Here is a 12,246-nt window from a genome sequence, read left to right as displayed (position 1 = left end):
CAGATCTAGATACATAATCAGTTACACAGCTTGAGGAACTTTCTGTAGAAGACAAGGAGGATATTTCCTGTGTATTCAGTCCTATTAAAAATATTGAACTGGAGGGAATATTTATGAGGGTCCCAGATTTATGCATAGCCATGGCATGTGGGGAAATAGCCCTTGCATACCCAGAGTCTAAAATGCCAAAAACAGCATATCAGACTCAGAGCCTTCCAGTTTCTAATCAGAAATTAAAGGAAAGAATGCAGTCACAACTTAATACAATTAGATGTCATACTTATTTCAGTGAGTCAGCAGGGGCTACTTCCTGATTCTCTGAAATAATTTCCAGATCCCACCCACATGAGAATGGTCAAGGCTTGTAAGTTTGTTATCAAACATCTCAGAACACTTAAATATTTTTCCCAAAAATATCAGAAACCTCAGATAAGTCAAGCCAAGTTAATTTTACAGATGAATAGATTGTGTAATTAATGTTGCAGTCCTTTCTTGTGGAAAGTTAACATTGGCTCACGGTATGCTCCAATGATGTAATGTATGAGCCATTACAACACCCCTCCCTCTCCGAAAGGAAGGCAATGGAGAATAAATACCCTAACTTCCAAGCTAGAAAAGTTGGGTAGGTTTCACTTCAGATCTGAGACATGTCTCTAGTGCCACAGTTTCTTCAGATACTAGGATTTTATTTGCAGTCTGTTGATTATTCTTGCTGAATGTTTGGTTTTTTCAGGTATGGCCAGTTGCTTTTATATTAACAACTTCCTTATTGCTGCTATTCTATCAGTTTTTTAATTAATAAAGTTAACCTTATGTAGGACAGTGGAGTGGCAAACACCCCAGAAGAAAAAGGTAGAATTCAAAGAGAGCTGGTGTGTCAACAGAGACATAACATTCAAATCACAAGATGTCATAGTCCCACACCGAATAGGTCAGGCTGCACCTGAAGTACTGTTTGCAGTTCTGGAGGCCTCAGTTCAAAGTAGGATATGGCCAGAATGGAGCAGGTGAAGAAGAGGATGATCAGGAGGCTGAAGACCAAGCCCTACAAGGAAAACACTGAGGGACTTTGGAATGTTCAGTCTAGAAAAGAAGAGGTTGAGAGGTTGGCGGGGGGGGGGGTGTGTGTGACATGAATGTTGTCTGTAAGGACTTGAAAGATTGACACTTGGAGGGGAAGGAGCTGTTTCTCTTGGCAGCAAAGAATAGAATCTCAATAATGGGTATAAATTACAGGTGGAAAAATACAAGCTGGACATTAGGAATTCTTTTTTGTTTCGTTTTGTTTTTAACAAGAGTAGTTCAGCAGTGGAATTGGCTGCCTGCGGCGACCGTGAGCTCTCTCTCACTAATAAGCAGCAGCTGGATGAACACTTGTCTGGGATTCTTTAGGCTGATTCTGCATTGAGTGGGGGTGGGGGTGGACTAAATGGCCTGTATGGCCCCTTCCAACTGCATGATTCAATTAATTGTCTCTTTGTTCGAAAACATTTGTACGAAACCTGGATCCATGTATACAAGGTCTTACTCAGGGTTTGAACCTGGGATCTTGCACTCTTCCACTTGACTTCCACCCCCTTTAGAGAGCAATTGGGAGTTGTGTTCTTGTGCCAATTCCCTATTCACTCCTTGTTTTAAGACTGCAAAGTGGAGAGATGCTTCTGTTGTGTTGTAAGGTGCAGTATTGCCTGAGCAGAGGTCTTTTGGGGTAGCTTGTGTTTTTTTTTAATATGAGGACTCTCCAGTTTGTGTATCTGACTCTCAAAGCGCTTGAATATAATCAAGTTATTTAAAAAGGTAATTACAGAAGAATATGGCAACTGGGGTGAAAGGAGAAGAGAAGAAAGCAGCCCCTGGAGAGAACAACTTGAAACATTGGTCTTCTGGCCGAAGAGCCTATAGTCCTTCTTGGCAGTGGGCACCTGCTAAAAAGGAGGCCTGGATCAAAATAGCTTGGTTGTTGGAGATATCTGTGGTTGTACAAGGTAAATCAGGAATTGCAAGGAAAGTGCTCTGGGCTGTGTATTTACATTATCCCTGTTGGCAGCAATCTCACTGTTGTTCCACTCTAGGTTAAAATGCTGAGCTATACATAAGGTTTTGTTAGCTTTCCTGGATCCTGTCTGTGCTGTTAGCAGAGCTGACTATTCTTTTAAGAAAGAGAGAGAAAAAACTCATTTGCATCAGCCTACAGGCATCATATGTTGCTTATATCTGAAGAGGTGTCTAGGCACAAAAGAAGAAAACCATTTGACTAATAGTGTGCTTCCAATTGGATTTGTTATTGGCTGACTGATTGAACTCAAAGGGTGCTCATCAATGGCTCATCTTCATCCTGGAGAGAAGTGACTAGTGGGGTGCCACAGGATTCTGTCCTAGCCCCATTGCTATTCAGTATTTTTTATCAACGACTTGGATAATGAAATACAGGGCATGCTAATCAAATTTGCAAATGACACCAAAATAGGAGGGGTAGCTAACACCCCAGAAGTCAGAATTCAAAATGACCTGGAGAGGTTAGAGAGCTGGGCCAAAACAAACAAAATAAATTTCAACAGAGATAAATGTAAGACTCTACATTTACGCAGAAAAAATGAAATGCACAGATATAGGTAACACTTGGCTTGACACTACTTGACACTATGGGTAACACTTGGCTTGACACTACATGCGAAAGTAGTAGACACAAAGTGAACATGAGTCAGCAGTGTGATGCAGCGGCCAAGAAAGCCAATGCAATTCTGGGCTGTATCAATAGGAGTATAGTGTCGAGATTGAGGGATGTAATTGTACCTCTCTATTCTGCATTGGTTAGACCTCACCTGGAATATTGTGTACCGTTCTGAGCAGTGCAGTTCAAGAAGAATATTGAAAAATTGGAATCTGTCCAGAGGAGAGGACTACCAAAATGGTAAAAGGTCTGGAATCCATGCCATATGAGGACAGACTTAGGAAGCTGGGTGTGTTTAGTTTGGTGAAGAGAAGGTTAAGAAGTGACGTAATAGCCATGTTTAGATATTTGAAAGGTTGTCATGTTGGTGCGGGAGCAAACTTGCTTTCTGCTGTTCCAGAGGTTAGGGCCATGGGTTCAAGGTAAAGGAAAAGAGATTTCACCTAAACATCAGGAAAAACGTCCCAATAGTAAGGGCTTTCAACAGTGGAATGCACGACCTCGGAGTGAACATAAGAACATAAGAACTAGCCTGCTGGATCAGACCAGAGTCCATCACTCGCAGTGGCCCACCAGGTGTCTTTGGGAGCTCACTTGCAGGATGTGAAAGCAATGGCCTGCTGCTGCTCCTGAGCACCTGGTCTGCTAAGGCATTTGCAATCTGAGATCAAGGAGGATCAAGATTGGTAGCCATAGATCGACTTCTCCTCCATAAATCTGTCCAAGCCCTTTTTAAAGCTATCCAGGTTAGAGTGTAGAGTTAAAGTCTCTTTCTTTGGAGGTTTTTAAAGAGAGGCTGGATGGCCATCTGTCAGGAGTGCTTTGATTGTGTGTTCCTGCATTGCAGAGGGTAGGGCTTGATGGCCCATGGGGCCTCTTCCAACTCTGTGATTCTAACAGAAGCGAACCATATAAACATCAGTGACTATGTCAAAATTGCATGTGGGGGTATTAGTTTAAGCTGCAACCCAGTATGGGTTATGTCAGGTAGCTACTACCCTTTGATTATGTCAGGTAGCTACTGCTCAGGTTGAGGTGAATAAAATACAACTTCTCCACTTCTTTCCTTAGCAATATGCCATCTTGGGTTCTTGGGAGCTAAAGACACACTTAAACAATAGATCTGGGATACAAAGGGGTACAGGCAGATAGAGCTTGGACACACCTCTATCCTGCAGTAGGGAATCATAACCAAAATTTTGTTCCAGCAAACTGCCTTTATGCTTTAGAATTCCCCAAATACTGCACAGCTTTCACGCTAGCACATATTAACTGCCTGTCCTCAGCACTACTGGAACATACTTGCATATCCCCTATCCTCAATGTCTCTGTTACTGCCAATTGAACACAGTCAGAATAGTGGGATGTGTGTTATTATGTTGTCCAGTTTATAAGGATATCCATTGCCCATATCTCACCCCTACTCTATCTGGAAAATTCTACACATATTCTTCCTTGCAAACCGCTCCGATGAGACCACTTCTAAAATGGCCAAATTCTGTGCTGAGACCTTGTTCATAAGAAAGCAGATACTCCAGCTGTTTTAATAACTTTAACAACCGCACAATAAGGTTATGAATCTCTATACAGTAAATTTTATATTAAAATGTAATTTTATATTAGTATATAATATAAAATAGTATATATTAGTATATAGAGTGAGCCACTAAACTGATTCTGACTGATCTTTTGACCATAATAAACGTAAAGTATACATAAAGCATAGCTGAAATAAATGAATTTACACCTTTATGCATCCATTTACCATCTTATTTCTGGTTCCATCTATGTTACCCTCCTAGAGAGGAGTCTGGCTGTTCCTTCTTTTTTGGGAGATTTTAATGAACTGGGCTATAGGACGCCTGTCATTGTTGTGTTGACCTGTCATTGTTGTGTTAATGGATTTTAATGGATTTTAGCTAATGTATTGATTGTTATGTGGTCACTATTGTGAACCTCTATTTGTTTGTATACAGATTGATGTTGTGTACCACCCAGAGCCCCTTGAGGATGGGGCGGTTTATAAATCGGGAAAATATAAATAAATAAATAAATAAATAAATAAATAAATAAATAAATAGAGTAGAATTTAAGCAGTCTTTTCCTGGATTTTCCCTTTTTACTTCTAAGTTCTCAGAGTACTTTTGTTATCAAATAAAGCTTGGTCTTCTATGCAGTCCTCAATTGGGATTGTGAATGGAAAGGCTAATCACCGGAGGATTTTCTTCAGCTATTCTTCTGCCTTTTGCATAGAGACTCAATGTGGATTACAAAATTTAGTAATGCAATAGGAACAATATAAGACATGCGTTAACAGTCTGAAAAATGCTGCACGGATTTTGGCTGTTCATATTTCACGTATGCCAGGATCAACTCTGGGATTGGAAATCCAGAGGTCACCAAGTACCATATTTACCAAAAAGGGAGACAAGCCTGTTAAAAAGTTATACTCAAAAGATTTTTATTACCAAACATAACTTTGACGTATGTAAATTTAAAATATCTTTTTTTTCTTGATGGCACATGCAGGGGGTTCAGGTAAATAGGGTACTTGAAAGCTTCAGCAATATTTTCAGCCTTATGTTGACTCCTCTGCCCAGCGACAAAGGGAAAAAGTACTGTCACACACAGCATAGAACCTGGTTAAACATTTAAGAATTGAGTTAAATATTTGCCTTGGCTAGCATCAAACTTACTTGAATGCAAGATAATTAATGGTGCCCCTTCAATCACTGTTTTGTTTAGCATTATAACACAAATTTATAGACAGCATTATAAAAGCACTCTTAAATTGTATATCAGAACAATTCTGGTAACATCTATGGTCAAATAAACATTTCAAATATAGTGTCCTGCATAGAACATTAGATGAGTAATTAATAAAGCTTTTTGTGTAAGCTACAGCTAATTTACCTTTGACTGTGCTTACAAAAGATATAGAGGGTCATTCTTTTTTGGGAGTAAGTAGTGGTATGTTTTATTAACCAGAAATTGCATTTTTTATCCCTGTTTGTGTGAAAGTCTAATTAAGTGTCATTATTGATGTGGGTGAATTTGGAGTTAAAGGGGTGTATTTTGTTTCTATTCCAGTTTGAGAAATGATCATTCCTAATGCCAACTAGTGTACTTCGATATTTTGCACTATTGTGGTATTTCTTTGATTCAGTGATGTACATATTATAGCATTGGCAGAAAGGCAGTACATACGGTAACTGCATGAATTGAAATGAATTAACTGAAGCACTGAAAAAGAAGTATGGTGCATGTGATTTGAAAATGTTAATTTTTCTGTTTCTTTACCTCCCTTATGTCATTTCTTTTGTTAGAAATCAAATCAAAAGGTCTTCAGTGGGTGATAGATACAACCATTGCGTATCCCAAAGCTGAACCTCTAGACATTCAGACCTGGATTCTGGGTTACAGGCGACCAACAATAACCCATGTACATTACAGGTAGGAAAATATGCATTGTTCATAGGTAATCTTAAATTGAGGCTGCAAAATGTTTTAGGCCCTCGGTACATTTCAGAATATGGTGTTTGAAATACAGCCTTTAGAGTACTTTACACTTCAGAACTGTTAACCTTCTTGAGCAGGTAACTAATTTTCAGTGAAGAACTTCAAGAGGTTGTAAAATGTGCTCATTGCTGAAGAAATCTATATTTTCTCTTCGCTATTAGGGCTACAGTGATCTGAAGTTCTATTCACTGTGGTTGTTGTAAACTAGTCGCAAACGCTTAGAAAATGCTGTATATGACATCTGTGCTGTCATGTTGTGACCATAACCCTGCACAGCTTGCAGTGGAAAATTTGGCTTTGGAAGCAGACATTGGTTAACAGTGAAATCTAAAAAAAGGATTTTGTCTGTTTCACTTCTAGCAGCTTTGCCTTAATTTTTTGCTCTGGGCCTTCTGCTAGACTTGCTGCCATGGAGAAAATAATGAGCTTGTTTGGACTTTCAAATGTCTTTGATGGTCCTAAATTTTCAGATTATATGCTGCTCCTCTTGTGTACTAGGGCACAAACTTCTCAACAAGTGATGAACAAGATGAGGAGGGGCTGCAACAAGACTTTGCCTCTCCTAAAGCTTCTCTCTGCCTGCCCCCCAATACAATCCAGTTACAGCCACACTGTCGAGCCAGCATGTTCTCCATAGGCTTTGCCTTCAGTCCAGCTCCATAAGTGATACCTACACACATTACTACTGCAACAAAGTTCATGAGTTAGGATTGGTTAGTACTGATGCAACAGTAGTTCTGTTCTTTGGGCCTTAAAATGTCATCTTGCAGCTGGTGTGACAAGGGTTTTAGAATATGTAATGTCTTTTGTACACCTAGAATGACTGACACTTTGGGCAATTACCCACCGGCGCTCTGGCATGCAGTGGGACCGAAAGTGCATCAAGGCAAGAAATCTTGTCCCAATGTGCTTCCACTTTGCAGCGTGCCAAAAGAAGAGGTGCATCAGGGCAAGATTTCTTGTCCCAACGTGCTTCCTCTTTTTGAGGAAAAAGCGAGAGCTCTTCTGGCATGACTTTTTGTGCCAGAGCAGGGCAAAGGCGGGGAACAGCCTTTTAGTTCCAGGTGAGACCTTCTGCTCACCAGTCGCTCTTCTCCTGGATGGTGTAGGCCATCTTGTTTGGGTTATTCTCCACCATCAATCAAGGAGGCAGGAAATATACTTTGGTCACTTCCTGTAGGCTGGTCATAGCTATCTTGCCCCAGTATCTTCCTGCCTCATCAGGGAGTGCAGCAAATTCAACAGGCTCTTTGCTTATTGATAGGCTTTGTGTCCTTTGGATCCCAAAAACTCCTTTCTGTGTCTGTGAGAGTTTGTAGTCTTTTTTCCTTGTAACTCTGTGTCTGTGGTCCTTGCCCTCCTTGTGTTTCCTTCTTCCCGCCAAAAAAGCCTTCCCTTCAGCGGTTATGGCATCGGCACCATTTTCTCCTCACAAGGAGGGATTCTGCCGCTCGGCAGCGGAGAACACGGAGGGCAGTGACCAGGTCTGCCAGTCAGGCCTCTTGCTCTCCCCCGCGCGGCCGTGTGGCTGAGAGGGAAGTGTGCACTGGCTGGTCCCAGGGCAGCCGTGAGGCTAACCAGTGGGCCTCTTCACTATCGCCCTCTCGGCACGCAGGTCAGCGTGCACGTTCGACCAGCCCCTGTACAGGGTGCCAGGGAGCGTCTCGGAGTGAGAGCCGCGGTCCCAGAGCAGCCATGGGGCTAGCCAGCGGGCCTTTTCGCCATCGCCCTCTTGGCGCGCAGGTCGGCGCACACGCTCGACCAGCCAGGGAGTGTCTGGGCATGAGAGCTGTGGCTGCAGCCGCGAAGAGGGGAGGCACCAAGAGGACGGCAGGTCATCTTCCCGCCTTGATCCCGTTTCCACTGCCAGTATTCCAACTCTGCAGCCGATGGAAGCCTCTTTGACAGAGGTCTCCGATCTAGCTGGAGTCTCCAGGCAAGAGGGAGAGAGGAGGGGGAGGAAAAGCAACATGGCAGATGCCATTCCCTCGGAGTGGAGCGTCTTCTCCCATCACTGGCTGGTAGCCTTAATGCGTTCCTCCATCAGGGAGGAGGTCTCTAAGCAGCTGCAGCCATCCCCTGCCCTCTCTCCTTACAGGCAAAGGCCTTGCTCTAGATCCAGATCCCCCATTCCCCTTATTTGGGATAGAGACTGGCTGGCTCCTGTGTATAACTCAGAGGACAGTGACATACCCCCTCATACACAAGAAGGGATTGGTAATCTGTTTCTACTGTTCAGGAAGGACATTTCAGATATCAGTGTCGCAGGTTTCAGAAACCTCACGCTCAGTCCCCAACCAAAAAGATCCAAACTGTCAGATGGGCTGATTCTGACCCAAAGCCAGTTGCTAAACGCAGGAGGCCCAACCTGTCGGTGCATCTAACGTATTACAGGTCTCAACAGCTCAGGAAGGAATCAGAAAGATTTATGGAGCCTGTGACAGGGGCTGAGGTGACTCTGATAAACCCCCAGTTTGTACAGAAGATCAGAGTGTACTAGGCTAAAAAATTAAGGTCAGAAGGGTCAGTAGCCCAGCCTTGAGGCAAAATTGGCTGAAGCCCCAATAACATACAAGGACTTCCATGGAAATTGGACGAGGGAGTCTATGGAGGTATTTAGATCCCAATTCTATTGGGAATGCTATAGCTTCACAAGCTAAATCAGTGATGGCGAACCTTTTTGAGACCGAGTGCCCAAATTGCAACCCACTTACCGTATATACTCATGTATAAGTCGAATTTTTCAGCACATTTTTAATGCTGAAAAAGCTCCCCTCGACTTATATGCGGGTCATTACATTTTTGTGTGTGTTTTTACTTTGCCGGCCAACAGGGGGCGCAGTGTTTATGCTAGCAGCACCAAAATTTCAGGGTACCCTCAGAAGACACTCCTGATGATACCAGCCAAGTTTGGTAAAGTTTGGTTCAGGGGGTCCAAAGTTATGGACCCCCAAAGGAGGTACCCCATTCCCCATTGTTTTCAGTGGGAGCTATTAGTAGATGGGGCTACTCTTTTGAGGGCTCATAACTTTGGACCCTCTGAACTAAACTTCACCAAACCTGGCTGGTCTCATCAGTAGAGTCTTTTTATGATAACAGCCAGGTTTGGTGAAGTTTGGGTCAGGGGATCCAAAGTTATTGACCCCCAAAGGGGGTGCCCCATCCCCCATTGTTTACAATGGGAAGCTAATAGTAGATTTTCCATTTCTGATAATATCCCTCTTAAAATCTAAGTTGGGTTACATTTGGACATACAGATGATGATGAGGAATCCAGTTTTGAAGGATTTTAACTCTTGTGTTTTAGCTTGGTTGCTGGTTGAGCTAAGGTTTTTGTACTTTTAAAGTTATTGTTGATACCATATTGTTCTTGTTGACCCTCTTTTCCACTTACAGAGCCAGTTTACTGTTTTTCTTTGAAATAAATATTCAAAAACATTTAACCTACTGATGCCTCAATTGATGTAATTTTATTGGTATCTATTTTTATTTTTGAAATTTACCAGCAGCTGCTGCATTTCCCACCCTCGACTTATACGCGAGTCAATAAGTTTTCCCAGTTTTTTGTGGTAAAATTAGGTGCCTCGACTTATATGCGGGTCGACTTATACACGAGTATATACGGTATTTATTGCAAAGTGCCAACATGGCAATTTAACCTGAATACTGAGGTTTTAGTTTAGAAAAAACAGTTTGCTCCGAGGCGCGTGTTACTCGGGAGTAAGCTTGGTGAAGCAACCATTCAACGCGTTGAATGGGTGAATCATGACCCTAGGAGGGTTTACTCAGAAGCAAGGCCAGCCTAAATATATGTGTGTATGGGGGGGGTGATTTTCCACTCCCTCTAGTCATCCCCAGAACCAGCTAGTCGTCCCCAGAAAGTATTAAATGCAGCTGTCAGAGTTAACGCACAAAACCACAATGTCAGCCCACTTAGGCAATAGCAAAACCTGAGTGAGGCAGCAAGCTATAATTTATTGGCCTAACAATGGGGAAGGACATCCGTAAATTCTGCAATTCCATCCTATGTGACAGCTGGTGGGCAAGCCAAAATATAAAGGCAGAACTCCTTTGCATTCTGCGGGTAGAGGCCTATAATGGCCCTGGCTACTGAGTAGGATGGGACAAGAGCTCTCATAGCTGAGGCCAGCCATTCATTGGCCCTTCTGAGGGACACCTTTGAACACTTATCCGGGGGGTCCTTGATGTTCCCCTCACTGTTCCTTGAGACCGGTCCCCCCGGTTGGAGGGCTTCCACGGGAAATCTACTAGGGGCATTTGTAACATCCTACGGGGTTCCATTTGAATCACTTCAGTGAGGGGGAGATTGATCTGGCCCCCGATCACTTTTCAGAGCCGGAAGACCAGGATTCTGAGGTGGCTGAGGACCCAAATTCCTCCGGTGCAGCGAAAACCATTAAGGGTTGCCCTAGGGTCTTTCCTCGGTTTTCTCAGTGGAGGAGGAGATCTCCTATTTTTTCCCTTTGCCTGAGGCAAGTTCAACAGACAATGGGATGGAACTGCAGCAAACAAAAGTTTCCCCCCAGTTTTTTTTTTAGAAGCTGTACCTGGCTCCTGATCACCTTAACAGTCTTATCAAGACCCACTGATCGAAGGGCCAGTGGCTGCGTTTCACTCGGGTGGTCTGATCTGGAGGGACAGAGGGGGAAAACTAAGGAATCCCCTGGATAGAAAGGCAGACTACAGCCTTAGCAGGGTCCATGAGGGCACCGCTATGGCTCCTAGGATCCTTGCCCCCTCTGTGACGGTGGCTAGATCTACAATCATCTGGCTAGATCTACAATCATCTGGCCTTCTAGCAATCATTCCTCCTGAGGACCAGGGCCTCAGAGAGGGTACCGAAAGGTTACTCATGGCTATTGCCTTCTTAGTGGATGCCACCCTAGATGCCTTTTTGACCACTTCACGTATAATGGCAGTGTCCTTGGCGCGCCGCTTACTTGGTTTAAGCCGTGGCAGCGGAAGCCATTCTAAGACAGTCGTTCCAGTTTTGATTCTCAGGAGGGGTACCTTCTTTGGTTTGGAGTTTGATAGGATCCTTGTTATCTCTTGATAACAAGAGAGCCATGCCCGGATCTGTCAGGTCAGACAAGCCCAGGTTTTCACACAAGCTGGACTTTAGGGCCTCTTGCTCATCCTCTCCCCACTACCGGGAGGGAAGGACAGCAGGCAGGCAGACACAATCCTTTTCTCTGACTAGAGCTTCTGTGGCTTAGTTGGGTAATGCAGCCTTTGTGTTGCAGTCTAAAAGCTTGCCGGTTCTAGTCCTGCCAGGGATGAGTAATTTTAAGTGGCAGGATTGTTTGTGGCCAGCACAAGTCCAATAAGTCCTTTCGGCCTGACTCTGGTGCCAGCAACAAGACGTGGTTATGTGGGCATTCCGATAGGCAGGTGTCTCCTGTCTTTTTGTCACCAGTGGACGGAAACCCAGTGGGTCCGGAACATAGTTTCTTCTGGTAGGGTTCCTTTTGTTGCCACAAGACAGGTTCCTCCCTTCACCGAACAGCTTCACTCCGGAAAAACGGGACAGGCTGAAGTGGGCAATCTCTGTTCTTACCTTAATCAGGGTCACAGAGTCCGTGCTGTTGGATCAAGTGGGAAGGGGGGCATACTCCCACGTCTTCACAGCCCCCAAGAAAAACGGGGATGTTCCCAGTGAAATCACAATTCTGGTTCACTAAACATTTTAACTGGAGTTTGACAAGTTATTTATTTCAAATATTTATATGCCACATTCTTAAAAATACATTCAGACTTTGTCTGGAATCTTTCACAAAGGGGGGCAAGAGAGAATGGGTTACCTTTGGCAGCCATTCATTTATACAATAAAGAACTGATTTTAGAAGTAATAATCATTACTTCTCAATTCTAAAAGGAATGTCAGTTCTCCTTGAGTCAGTTAGTTAACTAACAAGCATTACAGTATGAGGCACGTTTCAGTCTAACTCCACCTGGCATTGTAGAGTAGCTCTATAAAGGCTGGGCTTGAGACCAACTTGTGATAATCTAGGATGACATCTAGTGACAGAGTCTCTG

The 12,246-nt window shown here is 43.4% G+C and overlaps 1 protein-coding gene across 1 annotated transcript in view; it reads left to right on the top strand.

Moving 5' to 3' along the window:
- LPGAT1 (lysophosphatidylglycerol acyltransferase 1) overlaps nucleotides 1-12,246 on the top strand; it is a 94,946-nt gene that overhangs the window by 66,465 nt on the left and 16,235 nt on the right. Inside the window, exon 7 of the mRNA XM_048487340.1 lies at nucleotides 5,998-6,124. Coding sequence (XP_048343297.1) covers nucleotides 5,998-6,124 — 127 coding nt within the window. The remainder of the gene's footprint in view (nucleotides 1-5,997; nucleotides 6,125-12,246) is intronic.

Source organism: Sphaerodactylus townsendi, linkage group LG01 (genome assembly GCF_021028975.2).
Source record: "Sphaerodactylus townsendi isolate TG3544 linkage group LG01, MPM_Stown_v2.3, whole genome shotgun sequence".
Lineage (NCBI taxonomy): Eukaryota > Metazoa > Chordata > Lepidosauria > Squamata > Sphaerodactylidae > Sphaerodactylus > Sphaerodactylus townsendi.
The sequence above is the reverse complement of the archived record's forward strand: the minus strand, read 5'-3'. Positions and strand labels throughout refer to the sequence as shown.